General features: G+C 35.1%; 11 protein-coding genes across 11 annotated transcripts; 7 read left to right on the plus strand and 4 right to left on the minus strand.

The window, feature by feature from the left end:
- Positions 1-486: 486 nt before the first annotated feature.
- RO3G_03677 (uncharacterized protein) lies at positions 487-1,030 on the plus strand (the record flags this gene model as incomplete). The annotated part of the gene is made up of 3 exons (XM_067658267.1): positions 487-727; positions 780-838; positions 896-1,030. The coding sequence occupies 3 exons, from the start codon at positions 487-489 to the stop codon at positions 1,028-1,030; spliced, it is 435 nt and encodes a 144-aa protein (XP_067514368.1).
- Positions 1,031-1,629: 599 nt separating this feature from the next.
- RO3G_03678 (uncharacterized protein) lies at positions 1,630-2,317 on the plus strand (the record flags this gene model as incomplete). Its single annotated transcript, XM_067658268.1, has 3 exons — positions 1,630-2,021; positions 2,080-2,156; positions 2,214-2,317. The coding sequence occupies 3 exons, from the start codon at positions 1,630-1,632 to the stop codon at positions 2,315-2,317; spliced, it is 573 nt and encodes a 190-aa protein (XP_067514369.1).
- A 1,461-nt stretch (positions 2,318-3,778) lies between these two features.
- RO3G_03679 (uncharacterized protein) lies at positions 3,779-4,108 on the minus strand (the record flags this gene model as incomplete). Its single annotated transcript, XM_067658269.1, has 1 exon — positions 3,779-4,108. One exon carries the CDS (start codon positions 4,106-4,108, stop codon positions 3,779-3,781), a length of 330 nt encoding a protein of 109 aa, XP_067514370.1.
- A 2,540-nt stretch (positions 4,109-6,648) lies between these two features.
- Positions 6,649-7,482, minus strand: RO3G_03680 (uncharacterized protein; the record flags this gene model as incomplete). The annotated part of the gene is made up of 2 exons (XM_067658270.1): positions 6,649-7,276; positions 7,373-7,482. The coding sequence occupies 2 exons, from the start codon at positions 7,480-7,482 to the stop codon at positions 6,649-6,651; spliced, it is 738 nt and encodes a 245-aa protein (XP_067514371.1).
- Positions 7,483-8,152: 670 nt separating this feature from the next.
- Positions 8,153-10,387, plus strand: RO3G_03681 (uncharacterized protein; the record flags this gene model as incomplete). Its single annotated transcript, XM_067658271.1, has 11 exons — positions 8,153-8,246; positions 8,313-8,454; positions 8,506-8,596; positions 8,645-8,745; positions 8,796-8,907; positions 8,964-8,983; positions 9,038-9,156; positions 9,208-9,291; positions 9,452-9,480; positions 9,535-9,646; positions 9,693-10,387. 11 exons carry the CDS (start codon positions 8,153-8,155, stop codon positions 10,385-10,387), a joined length of 1,599 nt encoding a protein of 532 aa, XP_067514372.1.
- A 2,714-nt stretch (positions 10,388-13,101) lies between these two features.
- On the plus strand, positions 13,102-15,590 carry RO3G_03682 (uncharacterized protein; the record flags this gene model as incomplete). The annotated part of the gene is made up of 5 exons (XM_067658272.1): positions 13,102-13,389; positions 13,553-13,717; positions 13,766-13,933; positions 13,988-14,417; positions 14,464-15,590. 5 exons carry the CDS (start codon positions 13,102-13,104, stop codon positions 15,588-15,590), a joined length of 2,178 nt encoding a protein of 725 aa, XP_067514373.1.
- Positions 15,591-16,020: 430 nt separating this feature from the next.
- Positions 16,021-16,660, plus strand: RO3G_03683 (uncharacterized protein; the record flags this gene model as incomplete). The annotated part of the gene is made up of 2 exons (XM_067658273.1): positions 16,021-16,152; positions 16,199-16,660. The coding sequence occupies 2 exons, from the start codon at positions 16,021-16,023 to the stop codon at positions 16,658-16,660; spliced, it is 594 nt and encodes a 197-aa protein (XP_067514374.1).
- A 717-nt stretch (positions 16,661-17,377) lies between these two features.
- RO3G_03684 (uncharacterized protein) lies at positions 17,378-17,899 on the plus strand (the record flags this gene model as incomplete). Its single annotated transcript, XM_067658274.1, has 1 exon — positions 17,378-17,899. One exon carries the CDS (start codon positions 17,378-17,380, stop codon positions 17,897-17,899), a length of 522 nt encoding a protein of 173 aa, XP_067514375.1.
- Positions 17,900-19,777: 1,878 nt separating this feature from the next.
- Positions 19,778-20,712, minus strand: RO3G_03685 (uncharacterized protein; the record flags this gene model as incomplete). The annotated part of the gene is made up of 2 exons (XM_067658275.1): positions 19,778-19,956; positions 20,016-20,712. The coding sequence occupies 2 exons, from the start codon at positions 20,710-20,712 to the stop codon at positions 19,778-19,780; spliced, it is 876 nt and encodes a 291-aa protein (XP_067514376.1).
- Positions 20,713-21,663: 951 nt separating this feature from the next.
- RO3G_03686 (uncharacterized protein) lies at positions 21,664-22,033 on the plus strand (the record flags this gene model as incomplete). The annotated part of the gene is made up of 2 exons (XM_067658276.1): positions 21,664-21,737; positions 21,883-22,033. 2 exons carry the CDS (start codon positions 21,664-21,666, stop codon positions 22,031-22,033), a joined length of 225 nt encoding a protein of 74 aa, XP_067514377.1.
- A 734-nt stretch (positions 22,034-22,767) lies between these two features.
- RO3G_03687 (uncharacterized protein) lies at positions 22,768-23,370 on the minus strand (the record flags this gene model as incomplete). Its single annotated transcript, XM_067658277.1, has 1 exon — positions 22,768-23,370. The coding sequence occupies one exon, from the start codon at positions 23,368-23,370 to the stop codon at positions 22,768-22,770; it is 603 nt and encodes a 200-aa protein (XP_067514378.1).
- Between the last annotated feature and the right edge of the window lie 268 nt (positions 23,371-23,638).

A 23,638-nucleotide genomic window follows, 5' to 3' on the forward strand; every position in this document is an offset into this window, starting at 1 on the left:
CTAACTATTTATAACAAAAGAAAATCCACAAAAAGAAAGCTGGATTTATCAAGTACATAAAGTATGAGATCCCGAGCGAGATTCTGTGAAGGAAAGAGAAAAAAAAATTTTTTTTCTGTACTTCTCATTTATTAAATGCTCTCTTTCTTCTTCCCAGATTGTATGTTTCATTGATTGATCATAGCTCCAAAGGCACTACCTCTTTTGTTTTTCATAAAATATAAAAAAGAGTGTATTTTATATAAAAAAGGAACATTATTTGAATATGAAAGACAGGACGCATAGTAACTCAAACGTTTATGTGCAACACCAAACAAGATGCACATCTTCTTTAGAGTCGTGTAACAAGTTGGCTTTCAAGGAGGAAGAAAATAAAGTTAAATTAACTCGCATTAGATTTCTTTATGACATAATTTAATATGAAGCACTAAAAAAAAATACATAAATAACGTACTATCTTGTGAATTTTTCTTTTTGTTTATTAAAATGAAGTTCATTGTTCTTATTCAAAGCTTACTTGTCTTATTTGCCTTGTCTGTCTCTGCTAGACCAAGTGAAGTCAGTCTAAAGAACACTTTATCATCAAAAGGTATCAGTTTGAATGAAATTGGGTGCAAATGTATCATGACAGAGACTACAAGCGATAATCAAGATACTACAATGTGCCTTTGTTATAACAGAGAAGATGGAACATTAAATGACAGTACGAAATGTACTACTTTAACAGGTAATTAAGGCAGATAATACCAGTCAGTAGCATGTTTACTAACATTGTATAGATAACGTATTCAAATACTGTACAAAAGTAACAAACACTACTTCAGCATGGAATGGTTGTGTAAAGAGTTTCTGCCCTTGCTCTTGATTTCTTTTTTGTTTTCATTATTCCCAATAGACTCCCAAGATCATTATTTACTTGAATAAATATTCTTTATTACCACTAATCATTCACTTGAGATCAAATGGTCTTCCTGTGCTATTCATGTGTGTCTGCAACCAAGTCCAATGGTTTGAAAGGAAAAAGAAATAAGCCTATTGTCTACTAACAAACGAACATCTCTTCTCCAAATACATGTTCTATCAAAGGAAAATTTTCACTTATGATGTCTACCGAAGGTGAAAAATACCTTCAATCACAATACATTGCTAGATCAAACCGTATTCTATACACCTCTATAGTAAAACTTGTTTCTTCTTTCCGTCATTAAACTAATTTAACCATATCCTAACGATCTAGATAGCACAAGCGGCAAAACGAACGAACGTACCGACTCGGTAACAAGATTGAAGCATTTTCTCGCTCATTCTATTCATTTTGCTTTGAAGAGTAAATGCTGACAATGCTTGTCGTTAAAGATTGTTCATCAATTGGAAGAGCAATAAAAAAAGTTCTTTAAATGAGCAAGCTTCAGATCGCTCTAAGCTAAAGCCACTGCCAAGTTCAATAAATTCTTTTATACACTTAAGTAAACTAGCAGTGTTAACTTTTTACAAGTTGCCAAGATATCTAATAAAATTATTTTTTTTTTATACTTGAATTTTTTATATCAACTAAATTGTCTCTCCTTTAAATGTGGCTTATTCCTTCTTTCTTATTCTCACATACATACTCATATTAACAAAAGGGGAATGTCTAATGAAGACCATCTTGAACAAGTGAAAGAAATTGAACAACTTTTATCCAACTTTGAAGCACTCGATATAATAGAACAACTAAAGCACTTGCAACGTCAAGTAGATCAACGCGCTCTCGAGTATCAAGAAAGGCAGACTGAACATATAGAGCGGTTAGAGAATGAATTAGAAACACTCAAGACGATTGAAGAAGAGGTAGCTCAAGAATATTATGAACTGGTTCAAAGAAATGAGACGTTAAATAAAGAAGAGCAAGAGTTGGAACAATACGTTGAACAGCAAGCAGTGGATATAGAAGGAATAAAACAAGAAATACAAGTACTGGAAAAAGAGCTAGAAGAGGTGGAAGAAGATCAATTGATAGGCGCATCAACTGCTTATACAGAGTAATGAGTTAGAAGTATTAACTAGATTTAAAGTTATTAAACACCATGTTATTGATAGAATAGTGAATGCCTTATTTCATGGATTGGGTGTGAAAGCGATTATAGAAGAAAATAAAGTAACTAAAGTTCAATTAGGTAAAAGGATGGAATGAGAAAATAAAGTAAAATACATATTAACCACTTACTAAATAGACTCATTTGATAAAGAGCAAACTTGTATATTGGATGTTACAAAGTACAGTGATACCTTCAAGACAAACTATATTTGGAAATATATATCAAAAGGTCTCTTATAAATTGATACCCACTTTTTATATAAAAATTTCATGAGAGAACCACATCCACTTTGTTTATCGCATTGTTTACCATCCATCACTTAAGCCAATGATAATACATAAAATTTTAATCGGAGTATATAATTCCCAATTAGCTGTGTCTTTATTTATTTCCCCCCCTTTTTTCTTTCTCTTTCTAATTGCGATTAGTTTCTTATGATTCAATCTTGAAAAAGAAGTTAAAAGAGTCTGACGAAACTGAATGGTTATTTATCAAGAATAAGATATGGTTTAATAAAAACTACACATATAGTTGTCAACCAGCTCTAAAAGAGCTTACTATTGACAATTCTTTTGTTGTCAAACAATAGTGTTAATACAATTGCAAATGTTTTTTGTGAAGAGTCACCTAAAGCAAGGGCGTCTTCTGTTAGTATACAAACGATAGTATTATAATTTTTAGCTGTTCCTTGTACCTACTTGATCATTTGGCTCATTTAATTGGTCTGAACCATCCTAATACAGCCTACTTGAAGTATTTCGAAGTTAATGAATTGGGAATTATCTTTCAAGAAAAAAAAGCGGGAACTCTCCCTTTTGTAAGAAAAAGCTAAAAAAAAAAGGTTGGTTACAGCAAGGATCTCATTGTTAGAAGAAAATATGGAGATGTAAGCTTCACAAAAGACAAGCTAATGAGCATCAAACAAAGAATGATCATAAACAATGCTTTAGTTTTGCCGAAAATAATAAAATACATGCAATGCGTCTTGATGAAAAGACATGCTAAACAACCTGAAGGTCATGGATACATGACAAAGTTAAAACTCTCAAATTAAAATGTGATACATTCTCTAGCTTCACAAAATTATATTAAAAGTTGAATTGATTTTACTTTTGGATTATAATGAACAACATGGCAGTAACATTCTATTGAGCATGCGAATTCATGCATTTTTAAATAGGAGAAAAGATTTGCTTATTAAATAAAAATCGCATGTTCATTGGTGACTTTGATTTTATTTTATTTTTTGCTTACGATTAAAGAATATTTTTATTTTAAATTTAAACTGGCGATTTTGGCCTGTCATCAGCAATCTGTACCATGTGCTCATTCTTGTTTAGCCGGACAATTTGAGGGCATACAAGCTCAAGTAGCGAGGAGCAAGGGACGTTTTTTTCAAATCACCGGTCTGTCTCTTTCTTATCATGCTCATCTTTCAAGACATCCAGCACACCCATTGTTTCTTCCAGTGCACTCTATATATGATACAGGATGTTAAAAGTGGGTTTATTCTGTGTCTCAAAATACGTAATAAGCAAGAATAGGTATACATACAGCCAGCGTAAGAGTGAAGGTCACAAAGTGCACAGTGTTGTTCTTCTGCTTGCGAAATTCATCAATGACTCCAACACGCTGCTCTTTGTTCATCACGTATACGCTAGGAACAGGTGTTGACATCGTCCAATGAAGGATTGTTCGGTCTATTTGGAGTGGTGGCGACCGTCAAAAATCGAATCAAACAATGTGTGAATCAACTTACCGTGCGTATGGGCAAAATGGAGCTTTAGTCTTGAGAACGTTTCAAAGCTCCCGTACTTGTACAGGATGGCGATTGTTCTTATCATGGCCAAGAGGCCAAACATTGCCTTGTGATGATCAAAGCTTGTTTTGCCTTTGGAATTCTTGCCATATGATGAAGAAACTTCAGACAGTAAAATCTCTGTCGACAAGTCCTCCACCAAGATCTTTCCATCTGCATTATACTTCAGACGTCCATCGGTAATCCCTTGACTTTGTAATTGCATGGTCATAGAGTTAAGCTCGATCTCGCCCGGAAAAAACAACACACTGCGACCGTGTTGCAGAAGGAAGTCATTGCAATTTCGCAACAGAGGGTCGACAACGTAAAAACGTAGACATCCTTCTGATGATGAAAAGTGTCTTTCCTGCACCTGCAATCACTTCAAGGCTATATTATCCTGTTTAGTTAGTTTACACACGTCCCTTTCTCTTTTTGGTTGAGAATAGGTAATGCTAAAAGGATGAAACTTACAATTGTGCCAAGGAACGGTTAATCAATGCTTTCTTAGCAGCACTGGTTGTGGTAACAATAGATCTGTGATTCTCAATTCCACTTTTAAATCCCTCAAAATCAATCTATTTGCATATTATGCAACATTAATATCGCTCTACTCATCTAAATGTATTAAATCTTACTGCATCTGTTGCCTGTGAAACTGCTGGCTGGAACAGTCGATCTGCAACTTTCAAATCGATGCTTATGTTCTTGTTAATAAGACGTTCATACATATCGGCCGGGAAGAGAGGGCGACGTCGCAACTCTTTACCGCACCAAATAACGCCGTGTCTTTCAGGGCTAAGATTCGACACGCTTGTCAGCCTTTGAGCAAGTGTCTCAACTTTAACTTGCCTTAAGAACGGAAGTGCAACAGTTTCTTGTAGGCCTTTCAAGAGCTTCTTCCAGCCGATCCAGATATCTTCTATCTCTTCGGCACCTTCCTCAATGCCACTGTTTTCTTCTTGATTATCCTCTTCATCGGTATCGTTTAATTTTATTAGACCCGATGGTAGGCTTTGTCTTCCAGAACTTGCCGAATATCTGCTTGCTTGTTGCGGTCTATACAAGTAACACTATTTTGTAAGAGCAAACCCAACGGTCCCGATTAAATTAACTTTAATACCTCGAAATCAAAAAAGTTGTCACCCAACGGACCCTATTAGCGGCCCTATTAAAGTTAATAGATCTTAAAATTTCGCCCAAAGATATTAAAGTCAATAGGAATTATCAGACCTATTGTGAAGTTGAAGTTTATAAGGTTTTTGCAGCATAAAGTAGGCTTGTTATAAAGGGTTCTTGACTTGAGACCAAAATTTTGGATAGTGTCTGGTTCCCAAAATAGTAATAGATTGAATATAAGTTCACTTGTAATAAGTGACCACCAGATCTTGTTAAGTAGATCAAACTGTTTTGAGTAAAGTAAAATAAAAAGATAAAATAAAAGGGATTACAATCAAGTGTATATGCTTCAAGGGAATTCTTGTTCTTGATGTTAAGTAAAATAAAAGAAAAACAAAGAAATTTACTTTGAGTGATATTTATTATGCACACGTATTTGTTTATATTTTTCTGGATTTGAACTTGTTAGATAGAGAAAAGTCAAAGGCTGCCAAAGTTTGCTGCACTGCGTTATACTATTATCTTTGGTGTAATGCTATATGTAAATCATCTTAATAATGGATCTTCAACTTTCTCGCTTATATATCATCTCAGAATGCATTCAGTTGACTTCTCTATATATTAAAAATGCAATAAGTTGATGGACGATTGCATTTTTAGATTAAATAAAGCTGAATTTTACTATGATAAACATTGCAAAACAACTTCAACTACATCGCTGAATTTTCTGGCATACGAAAATATTCATCTACGCACTTGGCAGAGTAATCATGGGTTTTGAAGTGCATAAAGTGATATCCGTATTCATAAGCTACCTGGTGGGTGGCAGCTGCCATTTTCTGGTAAGATGAAAATCCAGCTTTACTGGTAGGCTTGTACTTATACTGAAGAAAACGGTAATCCTTAAGTTAAATGACTTTAATAATACCAATAAACACGCTTCGGCGCATTCTGAAACGGCAGAAAAAGTTTTTTTTATCGTAGGTTGATGATTACAAGATGCCATCTGCAATGAGACGAAGATGATTCCCGATGCGATCTCGGTTGACAACTTTATGACCAGAAAGTGACCTGACATAGTGGCTTTCTTCGTCATATTCAAGATTAAAGCCTTTCAAAGCAAGAAGATACTAATTTGCTACGTTTTGAAACTGTTTAAATTTGCTGAATCGTTCTGCTATAGCTGCGTAAACATCGTCAAAGCTCATGCCAATTTTAAAAAATATAGGGTTGAAATTTTAATAGGGTCCAAGTTAATAGGAACCATAGTGACTCTTGCACAAAAGGTATTAAATATTTAACAATGACCGTTTAAATTTAATACTTTAATAGGGACTGTTGGGTTTGCTCTTACAATATTTATAATGCTTATGTGTCATGAAATATCAAGTTTATTAATAATAAAATATTTACAAGTTTACCATATCCAAGCACTTTGCGAAACACTTCTGGGAATGTCGGACCCACCCTCTACAATTTTCTTTTGTAATTTTTTTTGCTGCTTCTTTGATACGGTCAGCTATAATTTCGTTCTTTGCTAAAGGCGTCTTGCGAACTTCTTGCTTCAGCATTTCTCAATGGGATTCAGCATTGGTGAATAAGGGGGGCAAGAACAAGGGAGTGTGACCATGTTCATGGATTGCTCGGAGGACGTCAGGTGTCTTGTGAATCGCAGCATTGTCCATCACAATATACATATTTTTTTAGCCCCAATTTATTCAGTAATACTGCTATTTCTTCAATAAACAGTAAAAAATGGCTTGAATTGGCTCCATGTGGTAAACCCCTCTTGGTACCAGCTACATTTTGTTTTTTTCTACCATTTGGTTTTGGAACTTGCTGAGAAGGTGCAATCAATCTATGAACAGACATACAGCCCAGAATGCTCAAATTAATACCTTCTGGTTGAACTTCCACTTCTGCAGGTGTTCCTTTTTTAGACCAAGCAACAGGATGCACCATATTCTTTTTGAATCTGCTTTCATCGATGAAAATGCACTTTCTTTTAAAATCGATGTTGTTGTCACCAAGATATTCAACAAACTGCCTTCTTTGCTCCTTTGTATCCTCAGAGTTGCGAGCTGCTATCCTGGGTTGAGTATGAATAAGTGTGAACTCCAATTTTTTGGTAATGCGGCGGTAAACAGTAGATTCGTTAACTGATAGATCACCAAAATTAGCAGAGAGTTGCTCCATGATACCTTTTACGATACAAGTTGGGTGTGCCTCGACGTAATCCTCTATAAATTTTGATTGATCGTCTGTGACCTTGACGTTGTTCCTTTTTGTTTTAACTTTTAATGCTAATTTATAACCGGGTAGTACTGTTCCTTCATTTTCTTTCCATTACTTATTAAACTTATAAGCTGCATCATACGCAATACCAGTTTCTTTCGTAGCCTTCGAGAGTTTGTAATTTTTGTTTTGCATCAGAGAAATAAATTGAGCGACTTGAGAAGGCTTATATTTGACCGGTGTCCAAATCATTTTAGGCAGTGGCACTCCATCCAAGTCAAGCTCCTCCATCGCGCTGATTGTAGCTAGTATCTCGTTCTCTTCTTCATCAGACGACTCGGAAATATCAGAGAGATTGTCGATCTGATATATCGTTTTAATAGTTGCTCCTCCTTCGTTACCTTTAAGCTGATATTCAAATTCTGCATCGTCTAGTTATTCCCTGACAAATTCAGCCGAAGGATAATAATGATAGAAAATAGATGCGCTCATTGAAGATATCTAATTGTTGATTAACCTGCTTGAAACTTTATATTTTATAAATGTTTTCGTTTTCTGAAAGGGATATTAGGTTTTATACAAAAAGTATTTCAAAGCCGGTTTACCAAGATTCTTGGGTAAAACTGCTCACATGAAATGTAATAAAATAGTTATGACTTAAATACTATATAAAGCTATCCTTGAATATTATAGAAGTTCAAAGTCTTTAAAAGTATACTTGTGTTAATTATCGTATCTTTTTTTTTTTATTCATGATCAAAGGTATTTGCATTAGTTTATAAAAATGGGATGGCAATGTCAATTTTGATTGGCTAAATAAAAAAATTGATTTCTAATTTAGAAAATCTTGCTTTTTAACCGCAAATCACTGTAAACTTTTATATTTCTTTTTCTTTCTTTCTTTTTTTATATATATACAAGCATGAGTAACAATAATGGTATCAGTAATAGAATTCGAATTGGTCAATATAACATTGTTAGTACTGTGGGTACTGGCTCCTTTGGCAAAGTAAAACGTAAAAAAAAGAAATAAAAATAAAAAAAAGTTTATATACAAAATAAATAAACAATTCATTTCATAGTTGCTGTTCACGCTATTACAGGGCAAAAAGTAGCCTTGAAATTCATTAATCGAAAAAAGATTGCGAGTATGGATATGGGTGGTAGAGTGAAGCGTGAGATTCAGTACTTGAAGTTACTTCGTCATCCACATATCATTAAATTGTAAAGAACTATATGAATGAAATAAGCTAATGATGCTAATAAGACTTAAAGATATGAGGTGATTACTACACCAACAGATATTATTATGGTGATTGAATACGCAGGAAAAGAATTATTCAATTATATTGTCGAGAAAGGAAAGGTAAGGAATAGGTTTTATATGCAATACTTGCTCATTTTAGTATCAAAGTTATCTGAAGACGATGCCCGTCGTTTCTTTCAACAAATCATTTGTGCAGTCGAATATTGTCACAGACATAAAATTGCTCACAGAGACTTAAAACCTGAAAAGTATGTAAACAAACCGATTGTCATATGAAAATCATTCTCATTTATCTTAGTTTATTATTGGATGCAAATAATAATGTGAAAATAGCTGACTTTGGTTTATCTAATATCATGACAGATGGTGATTTTTTAAAGACAAGTTGTGGTAGTCCAAATTATGCGGCTGTAAAGTACAAAATATTTACATGTAATATGGCACTCATATCTTATTTATTCTATAGCCTGAAGTGATATCTGGAAGGTACAGCAGGTTTATGAAGAAAAGGAGGAAAGAAAGTTAATGTTTTCATAATAGACTATATGCAGGACCAGAAGTAGATGTTTGGAGTTGTGGTGTGATATTATATGTTATGCTTTGTGGTAGATTACCTTTTGATGATGAATATATACCCACTTTATTCAAAAAGATCAATGGTACAAGCTCAAATTAGGTGTATGTTTTGTACTTATCTATTATTACTTTAGGTGGAATTTATAAAATGCCTTCTTATTTGAGTCCAGACACAAAATCATTATTAAACTCTATGTTAGTCGTTGATCCACTGAAGCGTATAACAATACAAGAAATAAGGTAAAACAATAATAAAAGGCAGCAAGAAAAATAGGACGCTAAAACAGTTGAGCAGACAAAATGAATGGTTTAAAAAGAATTTACCAGATTATCTTCAACCATTACCAAACACTGAAGAAAATGAAAATATGATTATAGATGATAATTTAATATCTGAGTTATCAAAGGTACGAGTACAATCTTGTTTGGGGATATGTTTAGTTGACTGATTTTTTATAAAGAAAATGAATTATCCAACTGAAACAATTCAAAAGGCTTTAAAGGAACCGGAAAACAATCAATTTAAAGTAGCTTATCAACTCGTACTTGATAATAAAAGATTATTAAAAGATTGTAAGTTACACGATTAATTTATACAAACAACTTATATTACAATTAGCTGAACATAATAATAACATTTCAAGCTTCCTTGCCACATCACCACCACCATGGAATACGAATAGCAATACTTCACTGATAGAAGATAGCAACAGTAATATCGAACTAGATGATTCCTCCATCTCTGTCTTGAGCTCAAGCTTACCCAGAGTAGAACCCATCAGCAGAAGAGAACGGTCTACGTCTAGTGCATCCAGATTAGACTCACCTATTCTTCCTGCCACTGGTACACCACCTCCAGGCGCCATGGCCCCTTCTTCCACCCGAACATCTCAACACCGACATTTACCTGTGCCCAAGAAACCCTCCAAGGCATCGAGAACACGGTGGCACTTTGGTATTCGAAGTAAATGTCCTGCTTGGGAGGTTATGCTAGAAATATATCGATCTCTTCAAAATGTTGGTATGGAATGGAGAACGATAGATTCATTTCATCTCAAATGTCGATACAAGTACCCTGATTTAGTAGTGAAATTTGATTTACAGCTTTACAAGTTGGAAAATAATAGCTACTTGGTTGATTTTAAAAATGCAGGTACGAAACGACTGGTCGATGGCAAAGAAGTCAAAAAGAGAGCATCTCACAGTGATCCTTTTGGATGGATACTTGAGGACGAAGAGGATTCAGCAGATCATATGCAAAGTGTATATCCATTTTTAGATGTTTGCAGTAAATTAATCACTGACATTGTATAAAAAAGTATATGCTATAAAGCGGATTATATAAAGAGCATCACTTCTAATAAATCAACATCTACCCTCAAATATACATTTTTAAGCTTAAGTTATTGAACTATGTAGAGAGTTTAAAAACTGTACAGTAATAGATATCATCATCCAATTTCAATCAAAAGTTTTATTTTATTTTTCCCCCTCCTACTTCTTTTTCGGATGAGCACGCAGAATTATCCCTGAGTTATTTTTTTTTGTCGTATGAAAACTTTAATTACCATTCTGAACCACTTTGCACATAATACCAGACTTTTAATTGCCTGATAATCGTTCACTATCAACACTATAGTTACATAAAATAGGAAAAGTTTACAAACCCCTCTTTTATTTATTAATCTTATGACTTGAATATGATCAAACAATAATAGGCTACTTGATATGATTGAGTAATGTAAGAATTTATATTTTAAATTTTTCTTGGCACACTTTATCTTTCAAATCAGCAACGATAACAGATAGCACTGACAGATAGTTTATTGAGAATTTTGATTACATTCATCACAGGCAACACGTCATGATAATGTGCAAAAGTGGGCTTTTCTTTACAAGATTTCGCAGACTGACGTTGATCCACGGGACAAAAATAAATTTTGCTGTTAAGGTTGTATACATTTCCTTCTTTCCTATTGCGCCATTTGCTCTATTTTCTTCAAATAGAGATTCTGCAAGATCACTGCTTAAATCTAGAAGCCTTTTTTTTTTTTTTTTTTTTTTTTTTTTTTTTTTTTTTTAAAAAAAAAAAAAAAAACGAATTTCCCGAATAAAATTTTTAAAAGACTAAAAAATACTTGGAATACTGTACTAAGCCGTAATCTAAAAAACAGCGGGCCAGTAATACTGAAAAGCGAGTTACATTGGAATTTTGCTTTTTAGAGGGAGAATAGGATATAAATGTAAAGCGGGCCGTTTGAATAGCTCTTTTACATAAGTAGAATATTCTTGAAAGATCAACAAGGAATCAGTCCCCGGAAGGTTTTTTTTCCCTTTCTTTATCCCAGCCCCCCCCCCTTTTGTCGGCAAAAAAAAAAAAAAAAAAAAAAAAAAAAAAAAAAAAAAAAAAAATAGTAGTAGCAGTAATAACTTTGAAATCAAGTATGCTCAAGTATTGATAACAATACTCTTTTAAATATCATTTTTATTTAACAAAAGTAAAAAAAATAAAAAAAATAAAAGATATTCAATAGTACCAGTTTGGCTGCCATTGCAATTCAACCCAGGCGACTTTTTTTTTAAGATGATGATCGGGGCTATACTCGATGCATATGTAAGTCTTGATGTCGAAAAAGCTTGAGTTTAATTTACTACAGAAAAAGCAACAGATAATTATAATTATGATAAAAAGAAGTGCTAATTCATTATAGTTAACATTGAATATAAAAAATATAGTTTTTTCTCTTGATGGAAAGTGCACTCTAAACATGACTGATAAAGTTCGATTGGCGCTTTGATCGACGATTACATTTAAAAATCCTTTCTTTTACGAAAAAGCAATATATTAAAATTTTGGTTTTAGCCAAGAAAAGAGATCTATTCTCTAAATACATTCAGCCTATAAAGCTACTACGCAAGATACAATCTATCATCTGTTTCAAATATTAATCTTGACTTTAACCTCATTTGACTTGTACATTCTTTTGAACCAAAAATTAATGCGACATGCAAACAATCTATATTTGTATAAATGTATACTCGATAGGTTTGATTGCAGCATAATTCTTATCGTATCAACAAAGATGGGAGCTCTCTCCACACCTCACCTTTCCTCTTCTTCACTCGGCATTCTTTCAATTATTCAAGTAGATTGAAGGTGCGAAAGTATGCGTGAATGGCAGGAGGAAGAGGGATGGTGGGCCTCTATACTCTTGAACATTAAGGTTTTTTGTTTATTCAACGAGGTATGAATAAGAGAGATACTTGTAGGCTGATTTCTCAACTGATATTGATAGTATTCTTCTTGATGGACTTTAGCATCATTGTTACTGCGTTGTTATTCCTCTCTTTAAATCAACTGCAGTAAAAAATAAAATAATACTGTGCATTATTAAATTCTCCTTCTGTGGTACAATGATAGATCATCAAGAAGCCATACATCTGCAGCCTTATATCAGCTCGCATTGCTTACTAACGGTTACCTCCAGTCCTCTTTATAAACGTTGGTCATTACTTAATAAATGTAATCTTCGTTTTATTTGTTTACAATGCATGAAAAAAGGGTTCAATGCAACTATGGAACACAAAAAAAAAATCAATAGGCAGAGTATATTCAATAAAAAGTCATCTTTCATCTTTTTGTTTTGTAACATGTAATAACGTAACAGGGGAAGAGGAGGAGTTGGAAGAAAGAGAGAAAGAGAAAAAGAAAGGGAAGGGGAATAAGGAATGAGGAGACTACAAGGGGATTAGATGCTATTGTCTCTTTTTTTTTTTTTTTTTTTTTTATATTTTCTAAAGCTTGAACTTTTTGCTTTTTCTCTTTTTCTTCTTCTTTACTTGTAGTGTGAAAGTGCATTTATAAATATTCTTGTCACTTATTTCATACACACTTTTCCCCTTTCCTTACTTTTATAAAGATACCCATCCCTTTTTTATTTTTATCTTTTTTATTATTATTATTACTACAACCCATTAATAATAATAAACTGGAAAAAAGGGGACAGAGCCTTTTGTAATATTTGTATATGAAATCAGCAGTTCAATACATTGTACACGACGAACAGCATCCCAGCTCAAACTACTGCTGCTGCTGCTGTTGTTGTAGTAGTAATTGTTGTTTTCAATTCAGTTCCAACCAATCACTAATAAAATCAAAGGATTCCTGTTGTTGTAGTTGTCTTGATGAACCATTAGCAAATGAATGTATTCAACTCTCGGATAATGAAAAAACAAATAAAAAGAAAATACATGCAATTGATGAATTGTTGCAAACCGAACGCGATTACGTTTACGATTTAAATCATTTAACAAAAGTAAGTATTGGAAGGAAAAAAAAAAAAAAAAAAAAAAAAAAGGCACATTTTCTTTCCCCTTTTTATCCCTCCCTTTTTGTACCCACCTTGCTTTCAACCGTGCTCGCCTCCCCCTTTGCCACTTTAAGAGAATTTGTTTTGAGTATTAAAACAATTGAATTAGGTCTGTTTACAAATACTAAATCGTCAGCCATGGATTATTCCAGAGCATAAAGCGATGATAACAAGGAATATTCAAGACATTTTGTCTTTTCATAAACTATTTATTACACATCTTAACTCTATACAATATGATTGGTGTTTGATCGCAAAGACATTTCTTGATCAGGTAAATAAAGTATGCTGTTGTGAAATGCCTCTTAATCTTTTAGTGTAGATGGCCAACTTCTCACTCTATAAGCAATACTGTGATAAACATACTGAAGCATGGTCACTCTTATCTATTTATCGAAACCGCTCTGAATGGGCTCAATTTACAAAAGAATGTGTATCTCAAGATATAGGAGAAGAAAGAAGATTACATTTCGAAGATTATTTAATTAAAGTAAATTGGCATTCCTTGTATATTCTATGCATCTCATACTATACCCATCATTAGCCTGTACAAAGAATATGTAGATATCAATTACTTATTAAAGAAATAATCAGATATACTGCACGGGAAACACCAGAGTATGACTTGTGGGAAGCCGTACTGAATGAAATGCAGGAGATTGTGACCGAGATAGACGATTTGAAATTTCAACGAGATATGAAAGAACGTACGGATCGATTCATTAAACGTCTTGATGATGATTGGAGAATGAATAAATCCCAGGTATCTCAATTAGGCCATCTCTTGATCGCCGGTGCTATTGAGGTGACCTATTCTGCATTGGGCCAAAGCGTTTCTAAGCCTAGATATTTGGGATGCTTTGTATTTTCGACATATATAATCATGGTCAGGCCCAAAAAGGTAACAAATTATGAACCCAAGCATTGGTTTCCTTTAAGATTAGCCGATTTTGAAAACCTTGAGGATATAGAAGGTTTGCTTATACATTTTGATTTACCTTATGCTTACACTAGTAATAGGTCAACGAGAACACTCATTTATTGTGCGTTGTAAGAAGCATACGTTCGTATTCTCCGCAACTTGTTCACAAGAAAAGCAACTGTGGGTTAAAAAGATACAACAAGCAATTGAAGAGTCCAAGAAAACACAAAAGATTATTTCTAAGCCCATCGTCTCTTCACTTCCTGGACTAGCACCTAAAAGACCACAGAGCATCCGTACTTCTCGTTCATTTACAAATATCTTGGACATGACAATCACAAACGCATCGTCCTCTAATAAACCCTCAAAATCCCCTCTTACACTCCGTCGATCCATCTCAACTCATATTCAGCTAGAACAACAAGAAACGGTGAAACCAGCATTACCACCGTCCAGCAGTTCACTCGTCAAACGCTATTCGGCCGATTATGCCACACGAAAGAAATCAACCGAGCTCAAGCCAAGAAATAATTCAGAGACCTATGCCAAACGCGATTCCTTCTCGGGTCTGTCTCGAAGACGACCGAGTAGCTCACTGGACCTCTTGTCAGATACGAGCAACATGATTGGTAAAATGTCGACTCAGTTCAAAAACAATCATCAAAATGCAATGAGACTCAATGTGGATCATAAGCTTCATGACGTCTGCACTCAAGAATATTTGGCATCAAGAGCTTGGCACAAGGCCTATTACTGTTCAGAACTTGGGTCTCAACACAGCACGAGCCCAGTGAGCCCTCAGGCAGCAACAGAGACGCTCAAGAAGAGGAAATCCACCTCTCTCTTGCGCAACTCTGTATCCAACTTATCACTCATCATACCCAGAAGAAATACTTTTATGGGGGAAGCAGGGGGAAAGCCACAGGTTGAATTTGACACGATATCCACAGCAGACACTTGGTCTCATGTGACGTCTTCAAGAAAATCATCCATGCAGTCTCAAGGACGACGGGATTCACTCGACTGTACATTCACCGTCTCACCTTCTAGCATGACCGACTCAAGCAAGAGTGTCAAGGCCTCCTTCAAAAAGAAAAAGAGGGCTCTAGCAGAAAAGGTGTTGAGACGCATCACGTCCATTCGGCAAATGAGACCACATACACCCGAGTGGAATATGTCTGGGGATACTTTAAGGTGTGAAATGCTAGATGTGGTAAGTCATTGATTGTTTCATCATGGCCGCCCTATGTAACTTGTCTTCTCCTTAGAAAAAAATGTCTTTTCAAAAACACGAGCCTATCAACCCCTTAATCCTAGAAAATGAGGAGATGGCAACTATTACTGCGTTTGCATATGCATCCACCCCATCGGCTAAAAAGAAACCAAGTTGGAAAACTCGTCTAAGACAACCTAAACTTCTTTTCATGCAAGATTTGTAAAATGTACCATCATCTTTCTTATATAAAGTACACACTCTCATTAGAAATCCTTCCCCCCCCCTTTTTTTTCCTCTTTTGAGAGAGCCCCCTTTCTCCTTTTTCCTCATATGAACGACAGAAAATCAAATGTTTATGAACTACAGAAATGGAGATGGGGGTATTTCTTTTTCTTTCTTTTTCTTTTGCCTTGCTTTTTCATACTACTGCCACCTTTGTATGTTTCGCCACGTCTCCAAGATTGCATCTGTTACGTTAAAGTATACCAGTTCAATATTTTCACAAACAGATCATCAACACATGAGCTCAGCTTGGATTGGCACAAGTCTTGTAGATCTCAAAGCAGGCCTTGTATGACATTCACATTCATAAAGACATAAACTAAGACTTATGTTAGGATGCCTTATTAAATGATCAACTTGAAGAATCTGAAAAGATCTTTTGCAATACAGTCAATGACCCATTTCACGCCTTTGGTTACGCACTTTTGATGTACATCAAAGCCATGCTCTCGACTACAGAGCCGCAGCCGATCGATGAAGCTTCAGCTGCTTTTGAAGCTGCCATCCGACAGCTTACACATCATAACGTTCACTGTGATCTCTTGACTGCCCACTCGATCCTGATGCTCTCCTCCCTCCAATTCTTGAAGAATAGTTGGGTGGATCATCTCAAGGCAGCCTATGAGCTACGAAGGGCTTACAGGATCTATGAAAAGCTTTTTGAAGACCGACTGGGCGCCTCGGTATTGGAGCACAACCTGCTGTCGAGTGATGGTCAAGATACGATTGAACATGGTGTCTATTTTGGATTGGGCCTTTTCTACCTTGTGCTTTCATTTTTACCAACAAAAGGTTAGTGTAAAAAAAACGATAGTAGAAAACAAGAAATTAAAGAGAGAAAGTTTGAAAACAAAAAACGTATACAAAAAAAAGTTGTAAAAGTATTAGGTAATTTAGGATTTCGATCGACACCATTGGCATTAGTTGATCTATTAAAGAAATCAAGTCAAAGCAAGACCATGTACGCGCCTTTGAGTTCTATTGCCCTGTTGTATTATTATGCTAATAGAAGCATGTATGTACAGTTGGATACACATCAATCTTTATGGATTAAAGATCGATTGGATTCATTAAAGCTAGACTATCCAAACAGTCCTCTCTTGCAATTATTACAAGTCAAACTGTTGAAAACCTCGACCAACTTGGATCGATGTCTGCAAACACTTTATACAGCAAAGAAGATTTGTCATAAAATAAATGAAAAAGGAATCATCAAGTCTAGTTCTATAAAAGAATACAACCAGTTTAGATTATTTATCCTTTTTGAGATAGGATGGTAAACGACAGCTACACTGTGTATAATTGCTAATATCTTTTGTAGGTTACAGATATTTTCTGGTAATTACAGGGAGGCGTCAGAGGTATTTTTCTGCTTGGAAAGCATGAGTCACTGGTCTCGTTTCTTTTATCATTTTGTATCTACTTGTTGTATGATTGCCGAGGGCTTCTTTGATAAAGCGGCTCGCGAAGCTTCTCAGCTGATTACACTATTTGAAGGCAAAAGAAAGCTGGGCATGTCTGCAAATGAGCATTGGGCAGAGTCCAAGGTCAAACAGTGGATGCAACTTGCCAAGACACATGGTATCCCGCTGGCTCAGGTGTTCAACATGGTAAGTCCCCCTATGTGGGAACTGGCTTATTTTGTAAATGGTGTCTCTTGCTGGTCAGAGCCCATTTTACGAAACATGGAGCATCAGCTGACAGGGATGATGAAGAATGAATGCCCCGACTATTTTGCCTTCCTTTTGATGGGAGTTATTTACAGAGACAGAATGAAGAACAGAGAGCTTGCTCTTAGTTCCTTTTGTACTGTCGTGAATCATGCTACGGAACATTGGACAGTTCCTTGTGCCATGTATGAAATTGCTGCTACTCATTATATAGCCTTGGATGGAAGGAAACCAGGGATAGATGAAAAAAACTTGGTTTTGGATTGGATCAAGCGTGTAGATTTTTATTATGCGCATACCTCAAATAATGATGAATGGAAAACGTGCATGAAAATGAAGTGTCAAGTCTTACTTGAATCTTTTTAAATAAAAGCTTGTATGTTTCAAAAAGCCAATCTTTTTTAATACACGCATGTACAACGTTTGAAAAATCGCGATAAAAGCTATATGAAATAATCCGATAAAGGGGACGCTTGAGTGGTCAATCTCTCGTCCCTTGCTACAATCATCATCTATGCACACTAATAAGATTATTATATGCCAGCTATTGTGTTTACTTGAGGCGTTGTATCAAACATTTTATATTTTGAATTCAAACGTTCGTCTAACTCTAGTATGTCTGTTACATTTCTATATTGATAACAATAGTTGAACACTGACTGAACCACCGCAGTCTTCTGGTTAAGCATTCGTTCATACCTTTCCATCACTCGTTGATATGCTCTTGCAACAAATCTTTGGACATTTGTTTTTAAAAACGAGCAAAAACGTACAAACAACCTTCTGCTAAATATACCCAACTGTTTATTGCTGCTAAGACATCTTCTCCAAAGAGACAACCAACACTTCTTGGACTGCAGCCTCAACTTTCGCTTTCTACAATAATTTGAATACAATGTTACCAGCTAAACACCTTTTATCTTCAGGATCCGGTCAGCGCAAAACACAGGTGGTTCTATCATGAGGAACTTGTTTTCTATCAATCATTTTAATCTATTTTCTACTTGAATATACAAAAAATACATTATATTATCAAAAAAGTGGAGGAGTACTGAAGGCTGGGATCGTTGGTTTTTCAACTGGTTGTAAAAAAAATCGAGATTCAAGAGTCCTGTTCTCATTCTCAAGTTTTACCGATATACAAAGTATATGAGCTCAACTTGTTGGGAACCATTTCTATTGTTTTAAGAGTCGTGTTCATTCAAAAAAATACTGAAACAAGAATGGCTCTTTTGCAGTCTCCTCTCGCTGCTCACGTCAACAACTGGATGCAGATTATATACAAAACTGGTGGTTCTTTGAGAAATAAAGATGCGAAATCTGTGTCGTACACCCTTCTTATTCTCTCGTGTCCACCTCTGTCCTCTGCATTTATTTCAACTTTTGTCGCGTGTTGGATCACGACACAAAAACCAAGGATGTCTTTTTTTTCTTTTTTTAATTTTATTAAATAAATTAAAACATATAGAAAGCCACACGTCATAATGAGAGGTATGCTTTTACTGCTGATGGTAGAGCCTAATTCTTTCAAAAACGGAGGTAACAATGTGGATCGGTGATAAAGGTACATTGTCAAAACTATACCGCCAATGGGCTCGCCAGATGAACAGCATAATGTAATAACTGAGTATGAGCAACTTCATATTGTCAACATGTTCATAACGGCTCATTTTACTGAGAATCTCGTAAATGTCTTCTGGATTGAATTCCAAGTAGGGTACAAACTGAGAGAGAGCTTCTTGCCATATCAGCCATTTGTAAAGGCAAGAAATCACCAGATGATGAATATCTTTTCTGGAAGCCTGTCAAAGTTTGCAAGCACTTGAAACGTCCGGATTAAAGTGAGCTATTGTAAGTTGACAATGTAGTTTGCCCATAAATAAACCGGAAACACAACGATCGTGCTTCAGGGAGCATCTTTAAGGACCATAAGCGAACCCACTCAGTAGAAGAAAAGTACCTGATAGTTTGGAAGAGTTATTTCCACAACTTGCAAACATGACAGAAACCGAAAAGATTTTAAAAGTGGAGAGGCATATGAATTATGATCAATGTCAAAATTGCCAAGGTTGGTGACAGATGAATGAGCAAAAATTGTAACAAATTGAAACCTCGGTGCAGCCATTTGATTTTATCAACTATTACAATTTACTTGAACAAAAACCAATTGCTTATGTGTTATAAAACTTTTAAAATGAACAAATTTATTAACAATATATGAATTCTTTTTTCTGAATTTTTTATTTATTGCATAATTTTACACTGTGTTTCGAACACATGCAGGATGTCACAAATTTCATCCACAGAGCCAAGCAATTGAGGAAGCTCCTCTAATACAGTAGGGAACTTCAAATGGTAAAGTTCGGTCATCAAGATCAAACCACCGGCTTTCTTCTCAACGAAGTAAAATGCAATGTCTGCACCTATTAATTTATACAAGTAAAATTAGGGACTAGCTTATTTTTTATATTTAACGACTTACCAACAACCTGCAGATCCAATACACCGTTAAGGTGATTCAATTCGATGGCATTTTTGGAAAATACGCCTAATTTATTTAGGTCGTAGTTCAGCTTCACCTTGTCTTTGGAGTATTTGGCTGATTTGACCTCAACAAACGCTATGCTTTTGTTTTTATTTGCCATCAACGTGACACAACCGTCTGGCCTTTTGCTTGACGAATTAACTTCATCTTCTTTGTACTCTTCTGTTTGAGCATCAGTCCATCTAAAATAGATGTTTTTTCCGACATCATCAAACAAAGGCAACAAGGCAGGCTCTATCACTCTGGTGATAAGCTCTAACTCTTTCTTGTTATATTGAACGATTGGAAGCTCTTCGACTAACTTTTTAAAGCATAATATCGTCCTGTTTACATATTCGTTTCCATCTTCATCAACCATCATCAACAACTTAGACACTGCTTTGATTGTTGTAGTTTTTCCTCTATTCAACTCTTGTATAATATCCATAATAGTAATCAGCTTATCTCGAGGAAACTTTTGGGAATACATTCCAATGTTATTGTAAGTTTCTTCTTTGATTTTTCTGGTGGCATTAACATCAATAAACTCATTCAACTCCATATTTGCAGATCCATTTTTGATCAATAATATGCCAGATGTGGCAAAGATTTCATTAATGTGGTCGGCAAAAAGCAATGGACCAGTTTCAATCATCTCTTGAATACGTACTTAACCCCAGCATAAATGCCGCTACACCACTAAATAGAAAATTTTTGTAAGTAACAGCTTTTTGGAGCACTCTAACAATAAATTTTTTACTTTGTAAAATAAGATCGAAGATCTGTTGGCTCTTTTGACTTATTTAGTTCAGCACAAGAGTCAGCCAATTTCATTCGAATTCGGCGATGTAATTTACGATCAGGATCGTCCAAAGGAACTTCGTACATGAGAATAGTTTCATAGGCTTCTCTCAACCGCTTTTTACACTCTATTATATCGACACGCTGCTCATCTTGCTCTGTATTATCATTTTCTTCTGTTTCATCTATGTTGCCTTCTGCCGTTTCTCCATTATTAGTAGTGCTTGTTGTATAACATACTATCATCTCGCTTTCATCTGCTTCAAGGTTCAACTGGCTAACATCAGTAACTTTGTTGTCAAAGTTCCCGAGGAGATCTGGGAGCATTCCATTTATTGTTTCTGGTTTTACTTTAAGCCATGCATTAGCTAGAAAAAGCATAGCCTGAACTTGATCTATTTTGTAAACATTCAGATTATCCAACTTTTTACTGATATACAGACATAAAGCACGGTCGTACTGCTGGGCTCGGAAGTGTGCCTTAAAGTTGTCAATAATTCCTGTATATGCAAAATATGAATGAGAAAACTGCAAAATAAAAAGACAGCTTATATAGCATTTTATCAACAAATAATAGGCTACCTGCATCAAGAGTCTGTAGCTTGCTAGTCGTGTTTGCTAGGAGAAATATCAATTTAATACTGTTGAGCGGAATTCTTATTTTATGAATGAACGCATTATCCAAAAGAAGAGTAATTTTTTGATTCTGTCTTCCAAAGGCAACATTTAACTTTTTCACGTATGTTGTCATCCAAGCATTAGTAGAATAATGGTATTCAATTTCATGTTTTTTCCAATTGCAGCCATGGATAACAAATTAGCTCTTGCTTTAAAACATTTGGGGCGCTTGTCTTGTGCGATAACAATTGGTTGCTCTTTGTAAGTTCCATCCAAGTTACAGAGCAATCCAACTGTCAGACGAGTTTTACTTTTTTTTTTATGCCATCAAGCGACTCGGAACATATGGCTCTTCTTGGTGGTTGCTGGTAATATAAGCCTGTTTCAAAGTTCATGATATCTATAGGATCATATGGTTCAAGAATTTCTTCTATATTCCTCAATTCGTTCTGGATGTTTTCAGAAGTGATGTCTACCAAGGCATTTTCACCATGTATTGGCCTGTATTTTACTCCAATTCGCTTGAAAAGTTTGATGAGCCATCCAGAGGAAAATGAAATTTCATTTTCAGGGATTCTATACTTCACTCAAGCAACATGTCTCACATATCGAAGGATTGAGTCTCGATTGACTGGCAGATTGTTATTGTTCATGTCTGCAACAAGTTTTACTACTTCATCATCAAGTTGAGGATAGCGTGTTGTTTTTAGATTTTTGCCATTATTGACAACATTAATATTGCTATGTAACGTTTCAGCATTTTTGAGAATGTTTGATATAGTCTGTTGGGCAAGTGGTTGATCTAAATTGAATTTCTTCATAGCCCATTCATCTAATTCTGTTTGATTAAGCTGGCCAGTAGCATTTTGATCCAAAAGCTCAATTTTTTGAGAAATAGAAAGGAATACGCGTTTATTATTACGTTTTTTATAGATATAATCTAAAGAAAGAAAGAAAATAACTTGTTATATCAAATATTTATTCTCATCAAAATTATTTTAAATCTACGACTCGTATATTATCCTTCCAGCAACTTCCATCAAGTCTTATACTATTTTCAGGGATGAATGTCGCATTATTACAAATTTTACAATACAATTCATACATAATGACGATAAATTCACACGGCATTCTTTCCTGAAAATAGTGTAAAAGCAAGTTTTGATTTGTTAATGTCGTTACACAGTTACCAAATCTATACCAGCCGACAGTGGCCTGTGTGGAAACATGTTGTACAAACATGCCTATAATGTAGCTACAATACAAATTTTGATTTAAGTGTATGTTCTATTTAAGGGTGGATATTCCAAAAATTTTGGCTATCCTTAAACAGAGCGACTGCTGTAATTTTAATAACTTTATTGATTTTTAACTTTTTAGTCAAAGAAATAACATCAATGAAACTTGCATCGCTTCCAGTATCAATCAAACTAATAAGTTTTACGTTCTCTATAAAGATAGGAGTCAATAAATTAAGTGCACTATTATCACTATATTCTTTATCATTGTTTTTATTTGGATACTTACAATCGTAGCTCAAGTCCTCCATTATCGCCTCAACTTCAGCAGTGGCCTTGTCAATCTGATTATCTTCTTGTTTCTCTACCTTGGAAACAGCAAGAACTCTTCTAGGCTCATCTTTTTTGCATGCATGGCCTTTAAACCCATGGTTGGTGGCACTTGTAACAATTGTTTTCTTTTCCATGCTCTTCTCAGCTCTATTCTTCAGGCTGTAACAATCCTTGGAGTTATGAGAACCATTCTTCCCATGATGGGAACGAAAGAAAGTTTTGGCCGACTTGTTTGCCTTGATAGGCTTGCTAATGCGATGCTTGCTTGCAAGCCCATGGCCTACACCTTCTTGCTTCTTTACCCGATTTGCACCAGGAATCATAAAAGTGTCTTCAGCATACAGATTGTTGTCATCACCAAGGATATCACGTCCCACCTGCGATAAGTACTCAACAGTCCAATTGTGTGGTCTGCTTCGCTTTCCTTCCACTCTTGTCACAGTCATACAGATGATAGTTTGGACAGATAGCGTCAATGATGCCAAAAAACGATAAGCGATACGTGGATCATCCTTAGGAAGTCCCACATAAAAAACAGCTCACAGAAATTTCTTAGAATAATCACTGATAGATTCCTTGCTGCTCATTGTC

Source organism: Rhizopus delemar, genomic scaffold (genome assembly GCF_000149305.1).
Source record: "Rhizopus delemar RA 99-880 supercont3.2 genomic scaffold, whole genome shotgun sequence".
NCBI lineage: Eukaryota > Fungi > Mucoromycota > Mucoromycetes > Mucorales > Rhizopodaceae > Rhizopus > Rhizopus delemar.